This window comes from Oncorhynchus keta, chromosome 8 (assembly GCF_023373465.1).
Source record: "Oncorhynchus keta strain PuntledgeMale-10-30-2019 chromosome 8, Oket_V2, whole genome shotgun sequence".
Classification (NCBI taxonomy): domain Eukaryota; kingdom Metazoa; phylum Chordata; class Actinopteri; order Salmoniformes; family Salmonidae; genus Oncorhynchus; species Oncorhynchus keta.
This window is the reverse complement of record NC_068428.1, coordinates 35,496,279-35,522,425: the sequence shown is the minus strand read 5'-3', so window position 1 is coordinate 35,522,425 and position 26,147 is coordinate 35,496,279. Positions and strand designations below refer to the sequence as shown.

The 26,147-nt window shown below is 39.5% G+C and overlaps 1 protein-coding gene across 1 annotated transcript; it reads right to left on the bottom strand.

Moving 5' to 3' along the window:
- Positions 1 to 667: 667 nt before the first annotated feature.
- Positions 668 to 19,031, bottom strand: LOC118376651 (cysteine-rich protein 2-like). Its single transcript, XM_052524061.1, has 8 exons — positions 18,843 to 19,031; positions 14,973 to 15,067; positions 14,051 to 14,108; positions 13,732 to 13,860; positions 13,563 to 13,631; positions 13,166 to 13,260; positions 2,391 to 2,448; positions 668 to 2,250 (listed from the first exon to the last, which is right to left on the bottom strand). Exons 1-8 carry the CDS (start codon positions 18,883 to 18,885, stop codon positions 2,174 to 2,176), a joined length of 624 nt encoding a protein of 207 aa, XP_052380021.1. The 5' UTR covers positions 18,886 to 19,031; the 3' UTR covers positions 668 to 2,173.
- Positions 19,032 to 26,147: the final 7,116 nt, after the last annotated feature.

Below are 26,147 nucleotides of genomic sequence, written 5' to 3'. Positions count from 1 at the left end.
TGACCACTGTTCTTCTCAGTAACACACATTTGGTGCTCAAAGACCCAAAGTACAAAACATATTCCATCACCAACAACAATAAGCTAATACTAATGCACATTCCGGGTAGGCGTATGTTCTATTTATCTACTCTGTCTCTATACTGCAGGGTGAAAATAGGCCCATAGTGGATAGCTTGGTAATCAAGCAGTTGTGTCAGCCATGTCATTACAGGTGCACAACAAAGGACATTGTTTTCAGGGAATGACAAACAGTAGGCCTACCACACCCAAGTCTTCCCCTATAGGTGTGTGCTGTATTGTGTAGAGTCAAACCATCTTACACACAACTGTTCATTTGACACGAACAACGAGGTAGGGGACACCCATGAACCTACTGTGTATTTCACAGGGAGAAGCTAGATGGGAGAAGCTATAAAGATGAAATTTCGTACACAAAATTGATGTAGAAATACAACAGAAGATTCTAAATAGGCCTAAACTATGCATGATTTAACATGTGTTTTTTTTCTGTAGATGCTGAATAGCCTAAAGGAGACAATACTATTTAATCAGGGCATGTGTGAACATAGTCAAAGGTGTAGGCAGAGGTTGGAAATACAGACAGGGTGAGTCTATCTACGACTGGGGTTAGTAACAAGGCCAGAGTAAGGGAGGCAATGTTGAAGAGGTCTGGGTGGGGGTGGAGGTTGGAAATACAGACAGGGTGAGTCTATCTACGACTGGGGTTAGTAACAAGGCCAGAGTAAGGGAGGCAATGTTGAAGAGGTCTGGGTGGGGGTGGAGGTTGGAAATACAGACAGGGTGAGTCTATCTACGACTGGGGTTAGTAACAAGGCCAGAGTAAGGGAGGCAATGTTGAAGAGGTCTGGGTGGGGGTGGAGGTTGGAAATACAGACAGGGTGAGTCTATCTACGACTGGGGTTAGTAACAAGGCCAGAGTAAGGGAGGCAATGTTGAAGAGGTCTGGGTGGGGGTGGAGGTTGGAAATACAGACAGGGTGAGTCTATCTACGACTGGGGTTAGTAACAAGGCCAGAGTAAGGGAGGCAATGTTGAAGAGGTCTGGGTGGGGGTGGAGGTTGGAAATACAGACAGGGTGAGTCTATCTACGACTGGGGTTAGTAACAAGGCCAGAGTAAGGGAGGCAATGTTGAAGAGGTCTGGGTGGGGGTGGAGGTTGGAAATACAGACAGGGTGAGTCTATCTACGACTGGGGTTAGTAACAAGGCCAGAGTAAGGGAGGCAATGTTGAAGAGGTCTGGGTGGGGGTGGAGGTTGGAAATACAGACAGGGTGAGTCTATCTACGACTGGGGTTAGTAACAAGGCCAGAGTAAGGGAGGCAATGTTGAAGAGGTCTGGGTGGGGGTGGAGGTTGGAAATACAGACAGGGTGAGTCTATCTACGACTGGGGTTAGTAACAAGGCCAGAGTAAGGGAGGCAATGTTGAAGAGGTCTGGGTGGGGGTGGAGGTTGGAAATACAGACAGGGTGAGTCTATCTACGACTGGGGTTAGTAACAAGGCCAGAGTAAGGGAGGCAATGTTGAAGAGGTCTGGGTGGGGGTGGAGGTTGAAAATACAGACAGGGTGAGTCTATCTACGACTGGGGTTAGTAACAAGGCCAGAGTAAGGGAGGCAATGTTGAAGAGGTCTGGGTGGGGGTGGAGGTTGGAAATACAGACAGGGTGAATCTATCTACGACTGGGGTTAGTAACAAGGCCAGAGTAAGGGAGGCAATGTTGAAGAGGTCTGGGTGGGGGTGGAGGTTGGAAATACAGACAGGGTGAGTCTATCTACGACTGGGGTTAGTAACAAGGCCAGAGTAAGGGAGGCAATGTTGAAGAGGTCTGGGTGGGGGTGGAGGTTGAAAATACAGACAGGGTGAGTCTATCTACGACTGGGGTTAGTAACAAGGCCAGGGTAAGGGAGGCAATGTTGAAGAGGTCTGGGTGGGGGTGGAGGTTGGAAATACAGACAGGGTGAGTCTATCTACGACTGGGGTTAGTAACAAGGCCAGAGTAAGGGAGGCAATGTTGAAGAGGTCTGGGTGGGGGTGGAGGTTGGAAATACAGACAGGGTGAGTCTATCTACGACTGGGGTTAGTAACAAGGCCAGAGTAAGGGAGGCAATGTTGAAGAGGTCTGGGTGGGGGTGGAGGTGGGTATGGGTAATCTCAAGGCTGGGCCTCAGTCTCTGCCTCGGTGCTGGGTTCATGGTAGATGTAGCTTCCTACACCTCCAGTGTTCACCCCTGGAATGGGCCAATAGAAAGATGTCAGAGTACGGTGATATACAGTGTATGAAATATCATAATACTTGTAAATCATAGCAATAAGGCATTTTATCTTTCATGTGGTTAAGAGGAAGAAAGTTTTGAGTGAGTGAGCCTACCTTTGGGCCCAAACAGGGTGGCGTAGCACGGTTTGTGGCAGTAGGCCTGCCCATCATGCTGTAACAGAATGGAATGAATATAATGTACTCTACTGAGACAGTTCCAGACACAACTTTAAAGACACCTGTATCTATCTATGGCCACATAAATACTATATAAAAACTCAGCAAAAAATAATATATATATATATATTGCCATAGAAATACTGTATCTAACTATGGCCATAGAAATACTAAAATACCAAATAAAACTATGGCCATATAAATACTACATATATATATGTATATATATATATATATATATATATATATATATATATATATATATAGCCATATAAATACTATATATATGTCTATGGCTATAAAAATACTGTATCTATCTATGGCCATAGAAATAGAACTACCGCACTACACTGCATTTGCACTGCAATATATACACATAGGGTATATGCACTGTAGTATATTCCATTGTAAATGGTCTCAGTATATTTCACTGTAAATGGTGTTGTCTCTGTATATTCTAATGTACATCTTATAGTCTCAGTATATTCCACTGTAAATGTTATAGTCTCAGCATATTCCACTGTAAATGTTATAGTCTCAGTATATTTAACTGTAAATGGTATAGTCTCAGTATATTCTAATGTAAATGTTATAGTCTCAGTATATTCTAATGTACATCTTATAGTCTCAGTATATTCCACTGTAAATGTTATAGTCTCAGTATATTCCACTGTAAATGGAACAGTCTCTGTATATTCTAATGTAAATGGTATAGTCTCAGTATATTCCACTGTAAATGTTATAGTCTCAGTATATTCCACTGTAAATGGTATAGTCTCAGTATATTCTAATGTAAATGGAACAGTCTCAGTATATTCTAATGTAAATGGAACAGTCTCTGTATATTCTAATGTAAATGGAACAGTCTCTGTATATTCTAATGTAAATGGTATAGTCTCAGTATATTCTAATGTAAATGGTATAGTCTCAGTATATTCTAATGTAAATGGAACAGTCTCAGTATATTCTAATGTAAATGGAACAGTCTCTGTATATTCTAATGTAAATGGAACAGTCTCTGTATATTCTAATGTAAATGGTAAAGTCTCAGTATATTCTAAATTAAATGTTATAGTCTCAGTATATTCTAATGTAAATGGAACAGTCTCTGTATATTCTAATGTAAATGGTATAGTCTCAGTATATTCTAATTTAAATGTTATAGTCTCAGTATATTCTAATGTAAATGGAACAGTCTCTGTATATTCTAATGTAAATGGTATAGTCTCCGTATATTCCACTGTAAATGGTATAGTCTCAGTATATTCCACTGTAAATGTTATAGTCTCAGTATATTCTAATGTAAATGGAACAGTCTCTGTATATTCTAATGTAAATGGTATAGTCTCAGTATATTCCACTGTAAATGTTATAGTCTCAGTATATTCCACTGTAAATGGTATAGTCTCTATATATTCTAATGTAAATGGAACAGTCTCTGCATATTCTAATGTAAATGGTATAGTCTCAGTATATTCCACTGTAAATGGTATAGTCTCAGTATATTCCACTGTAATTGTTATAGTAGAATGTATGCACACATGACTGTAAGTCGCTTTGGATAAAAGCGTCTGCTAAATGGCATATATACTATATACTATAGTCTCAGTATATTCTAATGTAAATGGTATAGTCTCAGTATATTCCACTGTAAATGGTATAGTCTCAGTATATTCCACTGTAAATGTTATAGTCTCAGTATATTCTAATGTAAATGGAACAGTCTCTGTATATTCTAATGTAAATGCTATAGTCTCAGTATATTCCACTGTAAATGTTATAGTCTCAGTATATTCCACTGTAAATGGTATAGTCTCTATATATTCTAATGTAAATGGAACAGTCTCTGTATATTCTAATGTAAATGGTATAGTCTCAGTATATTCCACTGTAAATGGTATAGTCTCAGTATATTCCACTGTAATTGTTATAGTAGAATGTATGCACATGACTCTGTAAGTCGCTTTGGATAAAAGCGTCTGCTAAATGGCATATATACTATATACTATAGTCTCAGTATATTCTAATGTAAATGGAACAGTCTCTGTATATTCTAATGTAAATGGAACAGTCTCTGTATATTCTAATGTAAATGGTATAGTCTCAGTATATTCCACTGTAAATGGTATAGTCTCAGTATATTCCACTGTAAATGGTATAGTCTCAGTATATTCCACTGTAAATGGTATAGTCTCAGTATATTCCACTGTAAATGGTATAGTCTCAGTGTATTCAATGGTATAGTCTCAGTATATTCCACTGTAAATGGTATAGTCTCAGTATATTCAACTATAAATGGTATAGTCTCAGTATATTCTAATGTACATCTTATAGTCTCAGTATATTCCACTGTAAATGGTACAGTCTCAGTATATTCCACTGTAAATGTTATAGTCTCAGTATATTCTAATGTACATCTTATAGTCTCAGTATATTCCACTGTAAATGGTATAGTCTCAGTATATTCCACTGTAAATGGTACAGTCTCAGTATATTCTAATGTACATCTTATAGTCTCAGTATATTCCACTGTAAATGGTACAGTCTCAGCATATTCCACTGTAAATGTTATAGTCTCAGTATATTCCACTGTAAATGGTACAGTCTCAGTATATTCCACTGTAAATGGTATAGTCTCAGTATATTCCACTGTAAATGGTATAGTCTCAGCATATTCCACTGTAAATGGTATAGTCTCAGTATATTCCACTGTAAATGTTATAGTCTCAGTATATTCCACTGTAAATGGTACAGTCTCAGCATTTTCCACTGTAAATGTTATAGTCTCAGTATATTCTAATGTAAATGGTATAGTCTCAGTATATTCTAATGTAAATGGTATAGTCTCAGTATATTCTAATGTAAATGTTACAGTCTCAGTATATTCTCAGTATATTCCACTGTAAATGTTATAGTCTCAGTATATTCTAATGTAAATGGTATAGTCTCAGTATATTCTAATGTAAATGGTATAGTCTCAGTATATTCTAATGTAAATGTTACAGTCTCAGTATATTCTCAGTATATTCCACTGTAAATGTTAGTCTCAGTATATTCTGAGTATATTCTAATGTAAATGGTATAGTCTCAGTATATTCTAATGTAAATGGTATAGTCTCAGTATATTCTAATGTAAATGGTATAGTCTCTGTATATTCCACTGTAAATGGTACAGTCTGTATATTCTCAGTATATTCCACTGTAAATGGTACAGTCTCAGTATATTCCACTGTAAATGGTACTCTCAGTATATTCCACTGTAAATGGTACAGTCTCAGTATATTCCACTGTAAATGGTACAGTCTCTGTATATTCCACTGTACAGTCTGTATAGTCTCAGTATATTCCACTGTAAATGGTACAGTCTCAGTATATTCCACTGTAAATGGTATAGTCTCAGTATATTCCACTGTAAATGGTACAGTCTCAGTATATTCCACTGTAAACGGTATAGTCTCAGTATATTCCAATGTAAATGGTATAGTCTCAGTATATTCCACTGTAAATGGTATAGTCTCAGTATATTCCACTGTAAATGGTACAGTCTCAGTATATTCCACTGTAAATGGTATAGTCTCAGTATATTCCACTGTAAATGGTACAGTCTCAGTATATTCCACTGTAAATGGAACAGTCTCAGTATATTCCACTGTAAATGGAACAGTCTCTGTATATTCTAATGTAAATGGTACAGTCTCAGTATATTCCACTGTAAATGGAACAGTCTCTGTATATTCTAATGTAAATGGTACAGTCTCAGTATATTCCACTGTAAATGGTACAGTCTCAGTATATTCCACTGTAAACGGTATAGTCTCAGTATATTCCAATGTAAATGGTATAGTCTCAGTATATTCCACTGTAAATGGTATAGTCTCAGTATATTCCACTGTAAATGGTACAGTCTCAGTATATTCCACTGTAAATGGTATAGTCTCAGTATATTCTAATGTAAATGGTATAGTCTCAGTATATTCTAATGTAAATGGTATAGTCTCTGTATATTCCACTGTAAAAGGTACAGTCTGTATATTCTCAGTATATTCTACTGTAAATGGTACAGTCTCTGTATATTCCACTGTAAAAGGTACAATCTGTATAGGCTCAGTATATTCCACTGTAAATGGTACAGTCTCTGTATATTCTAATGTAAATGGTACAGTCTCTGTATATTCTAATGTAAATGGTACAGTCTCAGTATATTCCACTGTAAATGGTATAGTCTCAGTATATTCCACTGTAAATGGTACAGTCTCTGTATATTCTAATGTACATCTTATAGTCTCAGTATATTCCACTGTAAATGGAACAGTCTCTGTATATTCTAAAGTAAATGGTATAGTCTCAGTATATTCCACTGTAAATGGTATAGTCTCAGTATATTCTAATTTAAATGTTATAGTCTCAGTATATTCTAATGTAAATGGAACAGTCTCTGTATATTCTAATGTAAATGGTATAGTCTCCGTATATTCCACTGTAAATGGTATAGTCTCAGTATATTCCACTGTAAATGTTATAGTCTCAGTATATTCTAATGTAAATGGAACAGTCTCTGTATATTCTAATGTAAATGGTATAGTCTCAGTATATTCCACTGTAAATGTTATAGTCTCAGTATATTCCACTGTAAATGGTATAGTCTCTATATATTCTAATGTAAATGGAACAGTCTCTGCATATTCTAATGTAAATGGTATAGTCTCAGTATATTCCACTGTAAATGGTATAGTCTCAGTATATTCCACTGTAATTGTTATAGTAGAATGTATGCACACATGACTGTAAGTCGCTTTGGATAAAAGCATCTGCTAAATGGCATATATACTATATACTATAGTCTCAGTATATTCTAATGTAAATGGTATAGTCTCAGTATATTCCACTGTAAATGGTATAGTCTCAGTATATTCCACTGTAAATGTTATAGTCTCAGTATATTCTAATGTAAATGGAACAGTCTCTGTATATTCTAATGTAAATGCTATAGTCTCAGTATATTCCACTGTAAATGTTATAGTCTCAGTATATTCCACTGTAAATGGTATAGTCTCTATATATTCTAATGTAAATGGAACAGTCTCTGTATATTCTAATGTAAATGGTATAGTCTCAGTATATTCCACTGTAAATGGTATAGTCTCAGTATATTCCACTGTAATTGTTATAGTAGAATGTATGCACATGACTCTGTAAGTCGCTTTGGATAAAAGCGTCTGCTAAATGGCATATATACTATATACTATAGTCTCAGTATATTCTAATGTAAATGGAACAGTCTCTGTATATTCTAATGTAAATGGAACAGTCTCTGTATATTCTAATGTAAATGGTATAGTCTCAGTATATTCCACTGTAAATGGTATAGTCTCAGTATATTCCACTGTAAATGGTATAGTCTCAGTATATTCCACTGTAAATGGTATAGTCTCAGTATATTCCACTGTAAATGGTATAGTCTCAGTGTATTCAATGGTATAGTCTCAGTATATTCCACTGTAAATGTTATAGTCTCAGTATATTCAACTATAAATGGTATAGTCTCAGTATATTCTAATGTACATCTTATAGTCTCAGTATATTCCACTGTAAATGGTACAGTCTCAGTATATTCCACTGTAAATGTTATAGTCTCAGTATATTCTAATGTACATCTTATAGTCTCAGTATATTCCACTGTAAATGGTATAGTCTCAGTATATTCCACTGTAAATGGTACAGTCTCAGTATATTCTAATGCACATCTTATAGTCTCAGTATATTCCACTGTAAATGGTACAGTCTCAGCATATTCCACTGTAAATGTTATAGTCTCAGTATATTCCACTGTAAATGGTACAGTCTCAGTATATTCCACTGTAAATGGTATAGTCTCAGTATATTCCACTGTAAATGGTATAGTCTTAGCATATTCCACTGTAAATGGTATAGTCTCAGTATATTCCACTCTAAATGTTATAGTCTCAGTATATTCCACTGTAAATGGTACAGTCTCAGCATTTTCCACTGTAAATGTTATAGTCTCAGTATATTCTAATGTAAATGGTATAGTCTCAGTATATTCTAATGTAAATGGTATAGTCTCAGTATATTCTAATGTAAATGTTACAGTCTCAGTATATTCTCAGTATATTCCACTGTAAATGTTATAGTCTCAGTATATTCTAATGTAAATGGTATAGTCTCAGTATATTCTAATGTAAATGGTATAGTCTCAGTATATTCTAATGTAAATGTTACAGTCTCAGTATATTCTCAGTATATTCCACTGTAAATGTTAGTCTCAGTATATTCTGAGTATATTCTAATGTAAATGGTATAGTCTCAGTATATTCTAATGTAAATGGTATAGTCTCAGTATATTCTAATGTAAATGGTATAGTCTCTGTATATTCCACTGTAAAAGGTACAGTCTGTATATTCTCAGTATATTCTACTGTAAATGGTACAGTCTCAGTATATTCCACTGTAAATGGTACAGTCTCAGTATATTCCACTGTAAATGGTACAGTCTCAGTATATTCCACTGTAAATGGTACAGTCTCTGTATATTCCACTGTAAAAGGTACAGTCTGTATAGTCTCAGTATATTCCACTGTAAATGGTACAGTCTCTGTATATTCTAATGTACATCTTATAGTCTCAGTATATTCCACTGTAAATGGTATAGTCTCAGTATATTCCACTGTAAATGGTATAGTCTCAGTATATTCCACTGTAAATGGTACAGTCTCAGTATATTCCACTGTAAATGGAACAGTCTCAGTATATTCCACTGTAAATGGAACAGTCTCTGTATATTCTAATGTAAATGGTACAGTCTCAGTATATTCCACTGTAAATGGAACAGTCTCTGTATATTCTAATGTAAATGGTACAGTCTCAGTATATTCCACTGTAAATGGTACAGTCTCAGTATATTCCACTGTAAACGGTATAGTCTCAGTATATTCCAATGTAAATGGTATAGTCTCAGTATATTCCACTGTAAATGGTATAGTCTCAGTATATTCCACTGTAAATGGTACAGTCTCAGTATATTCCACTGTAAATGGTATAGTCTCAGTATATTCTAATGTAAATGGTATAGTCTCAGTATATTCTAATGTAAATGGTATAGTCTCTGTATATTCCAATGTAAAAGGTACAGTCTGTATATTCTCAGTATATTCTACTGTAAATGGTACAGTCTCTGTATATTCCACTGTAAAAGGTACAATCTGTATAGTCTCAGTATATTCCACTGTAAATGGTACAGTCTCTGTATATTCTAATGTAAATGGTACAGTCTCTGTATATTCTAATGTAAATGGTACAGTCTCAGTATATTCCACTGTAAATGGTATAGTCTCAGTATATTCCACTGTAAATGGTACAGTCTCTGTATATTCTAATGTACATCTTATAGTCTCAGTATATTCCACTGTAAATGGTATAGTCTCAGTATATTCCACTGTAAATGGTATAGTCTCAGTATATTCCACTGTAAATAGTACAGTCTCTGTATATTCTAATGTAAATGGAACAGTCTCAGTATATTCCACTGTAAATGGTATAGTCTCAGTATATTCCACTGTAAATGGTACAGTCTCTGTATATTCCACTGTAAATGGAACAGTCTCTGTATATTCTAATGTAAATGGTACAGTCTCAGTATATTCCACTGTAAAAGGTACAGTCTGTATATTCTCAGTATATTCTACTGTAAATGGTACAGTCTGTATATTCCACTGTAAAAGGTACAGTCTGTATAGTCTCAGTATATTCCACTGTAAATGGTACAGTCTCTGTATATTCTAATGTAAATGGTACAGTCTCTGTATATTCTAATGTAAATGGTACAGTCTCAGTATATTCCACTGTAAATGGTACAGTCTCAGTATATTCCACTGTAAATGGTACAGTCTCAGTATATTCCACTGTAAATGGTACAGTCTCTGTATATTCCATTGTAAAAGGTACAGTCTGTATAGTCTCAGTATATTCCACTGTAAATGGTATAGTCTCAGTATATTCCACTGTAAATGGAACAGTCTCTGTATATTCTAATGTAAATGGTACAGTCTCAGTATATTCCACTGTAAATGGAACAGTCTCTGTATATTCTAATGTAAATGGTACAGTCTCAGTATATTCCACTGTAAATGGTACAGTCTCAGTATATTCCACTGTAAACGGTATAGTCTCAGTATATTCCAATGTAAATGGTATAGTCTCAGTATATTCCACTGTAAATGGTATAGTCTCAGTATATTCCACTGTAAATGGTACAGTCTCAGTATATTCCACTGTAAATGGTATAGTCTCAGTATATTCTAATGTAAATGGTATAGTCTCAGTATATTCTAATGTAAATGGTATAGTCTCTGTATATTCCAATGTAAAAGGTACAGTCTGTATATTCTCAGTATATTCTACTGTAAATGGTACAGTCTCTGTATATTCCACTGTAAATGTACAATCTGTATAGTCTCAGTATATTCCACTGTAAATGGTACAGTCTCTGTATATTCTAATGTAAATGGTACAGTCTCTGTATATTCTAATGTAAATGGTACAGTCTCAGTATATTCCACTGTAAATGGTATAGTCTCAGTATATTCCACTGTAAATGGTACAGTCTCTGTATATTCTAATGTACATCTTATAGTCTCAGTATATTCCACTGTAAATGGTATAGTCTCAGTATATTCCACTGTAAATGGTATAGTCTCAGTATATTCCACTGTAAATAGTACAGTCTCTGTATATTCTAATGTAAATGGAACAGTCTCAGTATATTCCACTGTAAATGGTATAGTCTCAGTATATTCCACTGTAAATGGTACAGTCTCTGTATATTCCACTGTAAATGGAACAGTCTCTGTATATTCTAATGTAAATGGTACAGTCTCAGTATATTCCACTGTAAAAGGTACAGTCTGTATATTCTCAGTATATTCTACTGTAAATGGTACAGTCTGTATATTCCACTGTAAAAGGTACAGTCTGTATAGTCTCAGTATATTCCACTGTAAATGGTACAGTCTCTGTATATTCTAATGTAAATGGTACAGTCTCTGTATATTCTAATGTAAATGGTACAGTCTCAGTATATTCCACTGTAAATGGTACAGTCTCAGTATATTCCACTGTAAATGGTACAGTCTCAGTATATTCCACTGTAAATGGTACAGTCTCTGTATATTCCATTGTAAAAGGTACAGTCTGTATAGTCTCAGTATATTCCACTGTAAATGGTATAGTCTCAGTATATTCCACTGTAAATGGTACAGTCTCTGTATATTCTAATGTAAATGGTACAGTCTCAGTATATTCCACTGTAAATTGTACAGTCTCAGTATATTCCACTGTAAATGGTACAGTCTCAGTATATTCCACTGTAAATGGTACAGTCTCTGTATATTCCATTGTAAAAGGTACAGTCTGTATAGTCTCAGTATATTCCACTGTAAATGGTATAGTCTCAGTATATTCCACTGTAAATGGTATAGTCTCAGTATATTCCACTGTAAATGGTATAGTCTCAGTATATTCCACTGTAAATGGTACAGTCTCAGTATATTCCACTGTAAATGGAACAGTCTCAGTATATTCCACTGTAAATGGAACAGTCTCTGTATATTCTAATGTAAATGGTACAGTGTCAGTATATTCCACTGTAAATGGTACAGTCTCAGTATATTCCACTGTAAATGGTATAGTCTCAGTATATTCCAATGTAAATGGTATAGTCTCAGTATATTCCACTGTAAATGGTATAGTCTCAGTATATTCAACTGTAAATGGTACAGTGTCAGTATATTCCACTGTAAATGGTATAGTCTCAGTATATTCTAATGTAAATGGTATAGTCTCAGTATATTCTAATGTAAATGGTATAGTCTCTGTATATTCCACTGTAAAAGGTACAGTCTGTATATTCTCAGTATATTCTACTGTAAATGGTACAGTCTCTGTATATTCCACTGTAAAAGGTACAATTTGTATAGTCTCAGTATATTCCACTGTAAGTGGTATAGTCTCAGTATATTCCACTGTAAATGGAACAGTCTCTGTATATTCTAAAGTAAATGGTATAGTCTCAGTATATTCCACTGTAAATGGTATAGTCTCAGTATATTCCAATGTAAATGGTATAGTCTCAGTATATTCCACTGTAAATGGTATAGTCTCAGTATATTCCACTGTAAATGGTATAGTCTCAGTATATTCTAATGTAAATGGTATAGTCTCAGTATATTCCACTGTAAATGGAACAGTCTCAGTATATTCCACTGTAAATGGTACAGTCTCAGTATATTCCACTGTAAATGGTATAGTCTCAGCACATTTTCAACTATCATTTAGAATCTACTCTTCTATCATGTGTAATTGTTCTATGTTTATTGTTTTTATATTATATATAGATTATGTGTAGATTATGTGTAAATCCCTTTTTATACATTCTCTTTGTATATTTTGTATATTGCTAGCAGCACCACTTCATGTCAAATTCTGTGTATGTGAAAATGTACTTGGTGAAAAAAAGGTGAATCTGACTCTGATTCCCATTCAAGTCAGTGTTACTGTATGTGAAGGGTGGCCCAGCAGCCATTGTCTAACTGTATTTCTATGGTTCTGCATTCCTGGAATCTTTCTAATAACTCCCCTCCCCCACACCCCCCTCTCCCTCCCCCACACCCCCCTCCTCCCAGTCTTCTGTCTGTCACCTCTGCGTGACTGCCTGGGGCCAGGGTCTTGCTGCACCTCTCACAGCGCAGACAGGGTCGATGCCAGTCCTTCCCCAGGGACGTCACCTTCTCAGCTGCACACACACACACACACACACACACACACACACACACACACACACACACACACACACACACACACACACACACACACACACACACACACACACACACACACACACACACACACACACACACACACACACCAATGTCAGACATATCACCATGGAAACAACATTCCTCCACCTCACCATATTCCCCTGGACACCCACTCACAGAGGATGTGAGTGGGAGGATGTGAGTTTGTGTCCACACACACATTAGCATATACAGTAAGAGCTCCAATATGGCATGGGCAGTAACATAACACACGTACCGAAATACACTGTCTTGCTGCACCTCGGGCATTTACTGGGTTCTCCAGAGAAAGTTGAGAAGCTTGCGGCTGTGTCAAAAAGAGATTGAGAAGATGAGGCTTGTTACAGCCAGTGGTTATCTTCATACGGGATATAATAACACAACAGCAGATCTTTCATGTTGCTTACCCTTCACTGGGCCTCTGGCATGAGCTTTCTTCTCCTCAGGTTTGGCCTCCGTTTCCGTGGAAACACTGGCAGGGGTATCATTGACAGGCGCCTCGTAGACATAAGAGCCAGCACCTCCGATATTCACACCTACAGAGAGAAATGCTTCATTCAGTCAACATACAAACACATTGATCATAGTTTCCTTTTATAAGTCTCTCTGCAAACGCATACATTAGGCCTATCTTATAGGCTTGCTGTGAATAATTAAAATGTTTTTATCACCACATAAAGCACACATAACTAAATAATGGATGGCTATAAAGTTAATGTATTGCACCTTTTGGTCCAAAGAGGGCAGCATAGCATGGCTTGTGGCAGTACGGAGTTCCATCATGCTGTGAACATAGGGAAACACAATGAGCAGAATAAGTATCTGGGAACAAACACATTGGACTTTGTTGGGGTGGATCTTGGTATAACTTGAAGTAAAAATGCCACTACAACATATTGACGCCCACTCCAGCATTGAATGCTACATGACTGACTTGAGTTTAAAACAGCCGGTGTAGCTTTAGAGGGATCTTTGGATCTGTGAAACATGCAACAGAAATGAGAGGAAACCAATGGATTTTAGATGCACTGCACACTACACATGATAGCACCCCACACTTTAGTAGCCTACTGTACCCTAAATGAACTATAGAAGCCAATCCTCTCTGTTCGTAACAGGCCTCGGTCCCTGTATAGTACTGTACAGTACCTATATTGATGAACAGGCTACGTCAGAATACTCTCTCAAAATGCTGATACTCTCCCTGTGAGACCTTAACCCTCCATTACCTTCCCAGAGATCTATGGGAACAGAGCCAAAATGTCCTCTTAGTTACTCTATTTTATTGTACACAACACTTCCTGCAGTTTCTGACTGTTTCTGTGTGAAAAAATGTAGAAACCTTCTTGGAACCAAAAAGGGTTATTCAAAGGGTTCTCCGATGGGGTCAGCCAAAGAACCCTTTTCAATTCTATTTTGTATTTTTTATTCAACCTTTATTTAGCTAAGGAAGTCAGTTAAGAACAAATTCTTATTTACAATGACGGCCTTCCCCGGCCAAACACTAATCCGGACGAGGTTGGGCCAATTGTAAGCCGCCCTATGGGACTCCCAATCACGGGCGGTTGTGATACAGCCTGGAATCGAACCAGGGTCTGTAGTGATGCCTCTAGCACTGAGATGATTGTAAGGTACTGAATCCTCTTACCTCAGCATGGCCCCCTGGGTTCAGGGTCTTGTTACAACGCTCACATTTCAGACAGAACTTATGCCAGTCTTTCCCCAGAGATGTCACCTTCTCCGCTGTGTGGGGGATGGGGGGGGGACAGCGGTTACATTACTGTACAGGAAACTGACATTTGTAGTTGAATTTACCCATTTAGAGGGACATGTCAATTCAGTATAAGATGCTACAGACTGAGCTGCTTCAGTCGGAAGTGTTCTTCATGGAACCTAAAAGGGTTGAAAAGGTTCTCCTATGGGGATAGCCGAAGAATCCTATAAGGTTCTAGATAACACCTTTCATTCTAAGAGTGTTGGTCAATACAGTATATAGAAATGTAGTGAAGATAAGGCTGTTGTCTCTAATCTCAGATATCCCATCCTCTTTAGATTGGCGACCTGTCACTAATGCAAGACACGGTTAAGTGGGAGGCAGTGAGCACTTTGTGATGTCCCTGCAGGGTGTTTTCTCTCACTCCCTCTCTCTCACTCTCTCTGTCCATCTGTCTTTCTCTCACTCTCTCTGTCCGTCTGTCTGTCTTTCTCTCACTCTGTCTGTCCGTCTGTCTGTCTTTCTCTCACTCTCTCTGTCCGTCTGTCTGTCTTTCTCTCACTCTCTCTGTCCATCTGTCTGTCTTTCTCTCACTCCCTCTCTCTCACTCTCTCTGTCCGTCTGTCTGTCTTTCTCTCACTCTCTCTCTCTCACTCTCTCTGTCCGTCTGTCTGGCTTTCTCTCACTCTCTCTGTCCGTCTGTCTGGCTTTCTCTCACTCCCTCTCTCTCTCTCTCTGTCCGTCTGTCTGTCTTTCTCTCACTCTCTCTGTCCATCTGTCTGGCTTTCTCTCACTCCCTCTCTCTCACTCTCTCTGTCCGTCTGTCTGTCTTTCTCTCACTCTCTGTCTGTCTGTCTGTCTGTCTGTCTGTCTGTCTGTCTGTCTGCCTGTCTGTCTGTCTTTCTCTCACTCTCTCTGTACGTCTGTCTGTCTTTCTCGCACTCTCTCTGTCCGTCCGTCTGTCTGTCTTTCTCTCACTCCCTCTCTCTCACTCTCTCTGTCCGTCTGTCTGTCTTTCTTTTACTCTCTCTGTCCATCTGTCTGGCTTTCTCTCACTCCCTCTCTCTCACTCTCTCTGTCCGTCTGTCTGTCTTTCTCTCACTCTGTCTGTCTGTCTGTCTTTCTCTCACTCTCTCTGTCCGTCTGTCTGTCTTTCTCTCACTCTCTGTCCGTCTGTCTGCCTTTCTCTCACTCCCTCTCTCTCACTCTCTCTGTCCGTCTGTCTGTCTTTCTCTCACTCCCTCTCTCTCACTCTCTCTGTCCGTCGGTCTGTCTTTCTCTCACTCTCTCTGTCCGTCTGTCTGTCGTTCTCTCACTCCCTCTCTCTCACTCTCTCTGTCAGTCTGTCTGTCCGTCTCTCTCACTCTCTCCGTCTGTGTCTCTTCCTGCCCTTCCAGTCTCTCTCTTGTTCTCTCCCTCTACTTTGTCTAGCTGCACAAGCATATCACACACACACGCACGCACACACACACACACACACACACGCATGCACGCACGCACGCACACACACACGCACGCACACAGGGAGAGGAAGTGAGAAAGGAGGCTGTGGGGGGTTGTTCATTCTAAATAATCAATGTTGATTAAGGGGTATTTTGTTTGCCCTTTGGTACAATATGTGATTATGTCTCTTCCTGTATCTGTTGATGAGATCCATCCAGTGGCAGTGTAGGAGCAGGAATGTATGGCTGAATCACAAATGGCACACTATTCCCTATGTAGTGCACTACTTTTGACCATGGCACAGGGAGGCCTCTGGTCAAAAGTTGTGCACTACATAGGGAATAGGGTGTTAATTGGGACAGCCGAGAACTGACAGTCAGAGAGGAGTGAGGATTATTATTATCAGTAGCTTTCAAGGACAGCAACGGGCAACACTAAATTACCCACAAAGTCAGTACACTTTCAGAGATATGGGTGATGACTATTATGTAATGACCCAGATTACAATGTTAAAATGAGGAGAAGTCATGGGGCATGAATCAAAGACTAGGAATTACATAACATACATCATCTAAACTCCTGAGGCAGAGGGACATGGACAGAATATGAGGTATTCCGTAATGAGAGTGGGAGTAGACTGAGAGAAGTAAAAACTGTAGATATAGCAGCACTCAAGGATACCATTAAGCAGACAGGGACTAAATGAACTAGGAACCTAAGGGGGGGGGCAGTGTGTAAATAATGGGAACAAACAAAAAGAGACTGACAAGCTACAAAAGTATGGCTCAGAGGGGCCTTTCCATAAGTGAAAGTACTAAGATTCTTAGTTTTCAATGTCTCAGACATCGAGCAGATTTCAAGTGAAAGGCTACCAGGTATTTATTCAGTCATTCATTACCAGATGGAAACCCCAAACCATTGCCCATTTGGGGACTAATTAGGCAAAAGAAACAGATGCTTCAAGATGAGTGAAAAGTGTTGCAAGGTTTCCAGAGGTTTCATTCTGACACACTGCCACTGACTATCAAACACAAAAAATAAAGAACCCCAGAAGCAAGTACCATCTGCTTACTGTTTTTAATTTATGAATAAACAAAAAATGATTATAATATAGTCTAAGAAGAACTATCAAAACTATTTCTTTGTTTAGTTTTTTACTGTGGTGTATAGGGGCTTCCTATGACAGGAAAGTGGGATAAAAAATGAATGATAATGGTTTGAACCATGTACAGTATGTTTCAGTTTCAACAGAGACCAACAGGTCTGGATCGACCATATGAATTAACATGTTGAATCCGTTTTCTTTTAGAGTGTCTCACACTACACGCATGCTCTGTAATTTTAAGGGTGCGGTTTGGCCGGCCGGCTCGTGCGCGGCTCCATTCCATTTCATTCTTTGGGAGGCTGGGAGCTGTCCATGCCAGTTAGTGCTGAAATGGGAATCCTATTGTTCTCCAGAGATAGATCAGGGCAAAGTCGATCCATCACACATATGCTACGAATTAATAATGTATATGCAAGGTATAGTGACAATCTATCTGCGCAGCAACATTAATAGCCTATACCTTATTAATTGCATTAGCTCAATCTCTTTATTGTGCCACGGAGCTAGGCTAAAGGCAATCTCAAATCTTTTATAACTACGAACACATTCCCCGAATAGGCCTACTGTAAACAGGCTATCGGTAAGGATAAGAGATTGCTTTTAGATCCACCTAATAGCCATCAATGGGATACTCTGCTTATGTCACTAATCTGGGGACAGATGTTTTCACTTTATATCCCTCCAAATCCCAACTGGTCAGCTGCAGGTAAGTGGTGTGCGCGCGGAAATCCTATCGCACCGCTGGCGTTTTATTGGACTGATATGACCGATGTATAGCCACGAGCTACATGAAGTCATACAGTAGGTTTCCCATATGACCTCATGAAATAATAAATGATCACACCTGCAAGGACATGGCTTTGGTTTGTCAATCAACACAAAGACTGCATAAGCACATGTAGACTATACCACACAGAACGTCTGAAGTCATTTACAGTCAGGAACCAGGCATAATTGGTTTAGTCTCTATAGGAACGCCAGGCTGACCAATACTTATAGTAAATAGCCTAATACTGGTTCATTCTTATACAATATATCAAAGGCAGTACAACTGTTTATTAGGCCTACCCCCCAATCTATAGGTTAATATGCATACGGTATAATTATAACGTTACAACAGTTGGCTCAGATTTTAGACACAATAACGGTGACTACAATAGTCATTACATAGCTGACTCGGGGTGTGGGGTCGGACATAAAACACATGGGAGGATAGCATGGAAGGATATGCACGATCATATGAAAAATGCACTTACCAAAATAAACTGTCTTGTCGCATTTAGGACATTTCGATGCCATGTTAATTGTATTTTGGACTAATGCCCCCTTGAGAATATTATTTCCTTTTTTCTTTTTAATTCAGTAATTTGAATCGGCTAGCTTTTATTGATGGAAAAGTGGAAATAGCAGACAGCATCCTCCCTTGCATTACTCTACGAAATTGACATAGCCCCTCCTTTACGATGACGTATATGCTGCTGATTCTGGCCCAGTCCCAATACTGTTTATTGCTCCCTTGGCCACTGCACTGCAGACTTGAACCTAGTCCACTAGGACAGGCATTTAATTGAACCTAAATGTACTAAATGAACTAAATGAACTAAATAATACCTAGTAGCAGTAGTGTATCTGTGCTTATTTATATAATTTGCGAGCACATTTTAAATGTGACAGCAGGCTCAGGCTTACAGTGCATTAGTTCAATGAGAGACAATCACCTGTATGTCATGAGTTCCCCTCTCGCACTTTATCTTTCAACAGACATGTTTGTTTCCACTTTGTGTGGTTGTTAGGATACGCTCTTCTACCTCTGTGCTACTCAGACGGAATGTTAAGTGATGCTCTTACAAGTCCCTAGAATATTGAGTTGAGGGGAAAGATTAATACATTTTCGAAAAATTCAAAAGTTCAGCCAAGGCTATTAGACATGACCAATGAGACAAGCCTCATAAGAGGACTTTAGTCCAACTCATTATTCACAACGATTTACATTCTTACTCTTGATTCGATTCCAAGAGAAATAGCCTTCCATTAAAATCCCACTAATGCATGCTCTATTTTTATAATAAGATAAATACACTTAAACAGCATCAACGTAAATGGAAACGGTGTTGCTATTTTCCACAGAAGCTTGCTTGCTTTCCCTCTGGAGCCTGGGAATGCACTGATCTTAAAATAAACACTTCCAGAATGGTCTGTCCAGAACCAAAGTTTTGGCTCAGCAACCAAGAATGGGTGAAACTGGTCTGTTGGGGAAATGTTGGTCTCCGTAACACACATGGTCCCGTCTCTACTATTCCTCTGCTATGCACCCTATATTACACCATACCTTAATTAACAATAACAGCGTCCCTATGTGGTATTTCAAGTGTTAGTGTTACAATTACTACTCCTCCAGTGTTGCCCATTTCCCCTTGGTGATAACTTGGCAGAGCAAACAGTACTGGCAGCCTTATCCCTGGGCTTATCAACCAGTCCTTCTCATCCTCTATTTTAACCGTCCACAACCAGCAACGGGACATGACATGCCTAACTCTGGGTGCAGAGGAGGTTCTTATCTCTCTGGTGATAAGGGAGAACCCTGCCATGATTGCCCAACATGGTCATCCATCACACCTCAGTCACTCCAAATAATAGACATGATTGATACAGACACAGGCTGGGGGAGATGGAGACTCTCAAGTTAAGAAACAGTGAAGAATTGCAGGAAAATGCAATCATTTCCAGAGGAAGGTCACCTCAGCTTTTGCACCCCCACTTTCAGTCAAAGTCAGGTGCCCATGGATGGAGTGATGGGGTCTAGACAGAGAGAGGGAGAGGGAGAGGGAGAGGGAGAGGGAGGGGAGGGAGGGAGGAGAGGGAGGGAGAGGGAGAGGGAGAGGGAGAGGGAGAGGGAGAGGGAGAGGGAGGAGAGGGAGAGGGAGAGGGAGAGGGAGAGGAGAGGGAGAGGGAGAGGGAGAGGGAGAGGGAGAGGGAGGGGAGAGGGAGAGGGAGGGAGGGGAGAGGGAGAGGGAGAGGGAGAGGGAGAGGGAGAGGGAGAGGGAGGGGGAGAGGGAGAGGGAGAGGGAGAGGGAGAGGGAGAGGGAGAGGGAGAGAGAGATGATAAACAGGGTATAATTCATATGTGATGGGTTTCTGCTGCGGTCTACTTTACAGTCCCACCACATCACAATAACACAATATGTCCACTGTATTTCATTTGAAAGAATGTGTTTTGTTTTCGTTTTTGCTTTAGAAATAAATCAGCCCGGCCCAGGCCTAAAAATAGTGCATCAAAGTATGGACCCAATACAGTGTGGTAAGAGAAACTTCTGAGATGGGAAACTATATTGGGATCGAATTAACGGCCATTGTGTATGTTGCCCAAGTGTCGACAATGGGCCCCGCGGTGCATTCTGGGCGATTCTGGGACAAGTAGATCTCCTCCAAGGAGTGAATGGGAGTCAATTGGGTACCAGCTCAAAAACCCAACATTAGCATGAATTTTGTGAACAAGAAGTACAACATTACAAATATTTTCAAATGTGAGATAATGAACTTGTTCTCTGTAATATCGTATTGCTTTGGAATTGTGACATTATACTTTTGAGGAAAATAGGCAGGTTTGTCGACTCATACCCTGAGTTTGAGGGATTGCATGACGATTTGCATGACAATTAGCTTAGCAACTGCGTGACGCAGCATGACAATGTGAAAGCGATTGGTCGACAGTCTGCAGGGTGGGGCGTTATATGTTCCTTCATTCATTGCCAAATGAAATTGCTAATTTCCCCCTTCGCTAATATCGCTGGTGTGGTTTTGACAGCCCCATATAACTACATTTACAAAAATGCAAAGCTTAAGTGGAGGTAAAGTTTTTTTCTGTCACACACTGCTGTCTAGGCAACAAAACGTATGTAGCTTGCTAGCTAGTAGAGAAGTGAATGTAGATGAGAACATCAAAAATGTGTAATGTCTTATATTTTAGACATAATTTGTTTGCACGAGCAAATAGTAATAGTAACTGTTAGCCTAGCGTTTGCACGTTTGCCAAAGTTAGTTCAAGGTAGTTACAGTTGAAGTTGGAAGTTTACATACACTTAGGTTGGAGTCATTAAAACTCATTCCACAAATTTCTTGTTAACAAACTATAGTTTTGGCAAGTCGGTTAGGACATCTACTTTTTGCATGACACAAGTAATTTTTCCAACAATTGTTTACAGACAGATTATTTCACTTATAATTCACTGTATCACAATTCCAGTGGGTTTACAAGTTTACAGTTGACTGTGCCTTTAAAAGCTTGAACAATTCCAGAAAATTATGTCAAGGCTTGAGAAGCTTCCAATAGGCTAATTGACATAATTCGAGTCAATTGGAGGTGTACCTGTGGATATATTTCAAGGCCTACCGTCACACTCAGTTCCTCTTTGCTTGACATCATGGGAAAATCAAAAGAAATCAGCCAAGACCTCACCATTGTGTTGTTTTTGACATCCACAGGTTTGGTTCATCCTTGGGAGCAATTTCCAAATGGCTGAAGGTACCGCGTTCATCTGTACAAACAATAGTATGCAAGTATAAACACCATGGGACCACGCAGCCGTCATACTGCTCAGGAAGGAAACGTGTTGTGTCTCCTAGAGATGAACGTACTTTGGTGCAAAAAGCGCAAATCAATCCCAGAACAACAGCAAAGGACCTTGTGAAGATACTGGAGGAAACAGGTACAAACGTATCTGTATCCACAGTAAAATGAGTCCTATTTCGACATAACCTGAAAGGCCACTCAGCAAGGACGAAGCCACTGCTCCAAAACCGCCATAAAAATGCCAGACTATGGTTTGCAACTGCACATGGGGACAAAGATCGTACTTTTTGGAGAAATGTCCTCTGGTCTGATGAAACAAAAATAGAACTGTTTGGCCATAATGGCCATCATTATGTTTGATGGAAAAAGGGGGAGGCTTGCAAGCCGAAGAACACCATCCCAACCGTGAATCACGGGGGTGGCAGGATCATGTTGTGGTGGTGCTTACTGCAGGAGGGACTGGTGCACTTCACAAAATAGATGGCATCATGAGGTAGGAAAATTATGTTGATATATTGAAGGAACATCTCAAGACATCAGTCAGGAAGTTAAAGCTTGGTCGTAAATGGGTCTTCCATATGGACAATGACCACAAGCATACTTCCAAAGTTGTGGCAAAATGGCTTAAGGACAACAAATTCAATGTATTGGAGTGGCCATCACAAAGCCCTGACCTCCATTCTATATAAAATCTGTGGGCAGAACTGAAAAAGCATGTGCGAGCAAGGAGGCATACAAACCTGACTCAGTTACACAAGCTCTGTCAGGAGGAATGGGCTAAAATTCACCCAACTTACTGTGGGAAGCTTGTGGAAGGCCACCCGAAACGTTTGACCAAAGTTAAAGAATTTAAACTCAATGCTACCAAAAACTAATTGAGTGTATGTAAACTTCTGACCCACTGGGAATGTGATGAAATAAATAAAAGCTGAAATAAATAAATCTCTCTACTATTATTCTGATATTTCACATTCTTAAAATAAAGTGGTGATCCTAACTGACCTAAGACAGGTAATTTTTACTGGGATTAAATGTCAGGAATTGTGAAAAACCGAGTTTAAATATATTTGGCTAAGGTGTATGTAAACTTCTGACTTCAACTGTAGCTAGCTAAAGAGTTTGTTTTAATTTAGTGGTTAGCTAGCAAGCCTTTTACTCTTCCTCTCCCCAGCATAGCCTAGTGGTTAGAGCGTTGGACTAGTAACCGGAAGGTTGCGAGTTCAAACCCCTGAGCTGACAAGGTACAAATCTGTCGTTCTGCCCCTGAACAGGCAGTTAACCCACTGTTCCCAGGCCGTCATTGAAAATAAGAATGTGTTCTTAACTGACTTGCCTGGTTAAATAAAGGTAAAAAAAAAAAAAAAAAACATGTTTATGTATTTTCTAGGTATTAGCTAGCTAGTTAGCCAATATGGCAAGTAAAAAGGAGGTGATCACTCGAAGTATGTGAACCGCTCAAGCGCCAAACAAATCTAAACTTGCCAGGTAACTGACAGTCCGTGTACCACTGGCGGTGCTGCGCGGTGAAACTCCGCTTCCCATTAATTTTCAATGGAAGAGATTCGGAGTGGGCGGGGGAACATTGGGCGGTGTGAACGTGGCATGGGAGGCAAGGAACAAGTTCAGCATTTCCCAAATTTCCCAATCACCAGTGGCAAACACTGGGCAATGACCTATCATATCGAGTGGTTTTCATGACAAATTTGACGCTATGCAACCCAACGCTGGAGTAAAGATGGCTGACAAAAGTACTAGCATGGAAGCAAATGTAAGTAATTATAATGTCATAACGAATCATGCAAAAATGTACAGTTGAGAGGAATAATAGTTCATTTAGAGACAAGCGATTATGCATATTTTTTTTGTCATGTTCATTTAGAAAAATCGCTATTTAGTAAGCTAACTGACTAGCTAACATTAGCTAGCTTTATGCATGTTGTGACATGAGTATACAATTGTAATTCGTGTTGTTTAATGTTTTAGGGTCTCATGAGAACCAGCAAACCAGGCTGCCTTGTTGTGAAACATTGGTTGCAAAAAATCGAGCTAGATAAAGCATTTACTGCAAGTTGAATATACAATTTTGTAATCTTGCCTTGCTGATATTTGCTATGCAATGCAGCTGATGTAATGTCGCTAGCTAACTGTTTTCTTGCTTATTGTGTAGTGGAGTATAAAAATACCTGTATACTTATGGATGTGTAGCTATCTATGTCGTCAATCTGTGTATGGACCTTAAAACGTTTGGTATAAATATTAGTTCAGAACCTAGCTATGAACCTAGCTATCATAGACAGTTGTATTGACTTCAGTACAGTCTTACTGGCATCAATAAAGCCTATGAATTGAGTATTATATAACTGTATTGTGCCAAGGATGCAAGTCTACATACATGTAGGTACTTCCAAGCATGAGTTCCCCCACATTGTAGCCTGTCATTGAATATAATCTCTGATAATGTACTCTACCTTGGTAAATAAAGGTGTGGTTCAGGTGTGAATGTCTGTGAGACATTATTTTTCAGTCATATCCTATAACAGGAGTATCAAACTCCAGTATTGGAATGATACTCTGTCTGCATGTGTCACGCCCTGACCTGAGATATCTCTGTTTTCTTTATACACTGCTCAAAAAAATAAAGGGAACACTAAAATAACACATCCTAGATCTGAATGAAAGAAATATTCTTATTAAAAACGTTGTTCTTTACATAGTTGAATGTGCTGACAACAAAATCACACAAAAATTATCAATGGAAATCAAATTTATCAACCCATGGAGGTCTGGATTTGGAGTCACACTCAAAGTTAAAGTGGAAAACCACACTACAGGCTGATCCAACTTTGATGTAATGTCCGTAAAACAAGTCAAAATGAGGCTCAGTAGTGTGTGTGGCCTCCACGTGCCTATATGACCTCCCTACAACGCCTGGACATGATCCTGATGAGGTGGTGGATGGTCTCCTGAGGGATCTCCTCCCAGACCTGGACTAAAGCATCCACCAACTCCTGGACAGTCTGTGGTGCATCGTGGCGTTAGTGGATGGAGCGTGACATGATGTCCCAGATGTGCTCAATTGGATTCAGGTCTGGGGAACGGGCGGGCCAGTCCATAGCATCAATGCCTTCCTCTTGCAGGAACTGCTGACACACTCCAGCCACATGAGGTCTAGCATTGTCTTGCATGAGGAGGTACCCAGGGCCAACCGCACCAGCATATGGTCTCACAAGGGGTCTGAGGATCTCATCTCGGTACCTAATGGCAGTCAGGCTACCTCTGGCGAGCACATGGAGGGCTGTGCGGCCCCCCAAATATATGCCACCCCACACCATGACTGACCCACCGCCAAACCGGTCATGCTGGAGGATGTTGCAGGCCGCAGAACGTTCTCCACAGTGTCTCCAGACTCTGTCACGTCTGTCACATGTGCTCAGTGTGAACCTGCTTTAATCTGTGAAGAGCACAGGGCGCCAGTGGCGAATTTACCAATCTTGGTGTTCTCTGGCAAATGCCAAACGTCCTGCACGGTGTTGGGCTGTAAGCACAACACCCACCTGTGGACATCGGGCCCTCATACCACCCTCATGGAGTCTGTTTCTAACCGTTTGAGCAGACACATGCACATTTGTGGCCTGCTGGAGGTCATTTTGCAGGGCTCTGGCAGTGCTCCTCCTGCTCCTCTTTGCAGAAAGGCGGAGGTAGCGGACCTGCTGCTGGGTTGTTGCCCTCCTACGGCCTCCTCCACGTCTCCTGATGTACTGGTCTGTCTCCTGGTAGCGCCTCCATGCTCTGGCCACTACACTGACAGACACAGCAAACCTTCTTGCCACAGCTCGCATTGATGTGCCATCCTGGATGAGCTGCACTACCTGAGCCACTTGTGTGGGTTGTAGACTCCGTCTCATGCTACCACTAGAGTGAAAGCACCGCCAGCATTCAAAAGTGACCAAAACATCAGCCAGGAAGCATAGGAACTGAGAAGTGGTCTGTG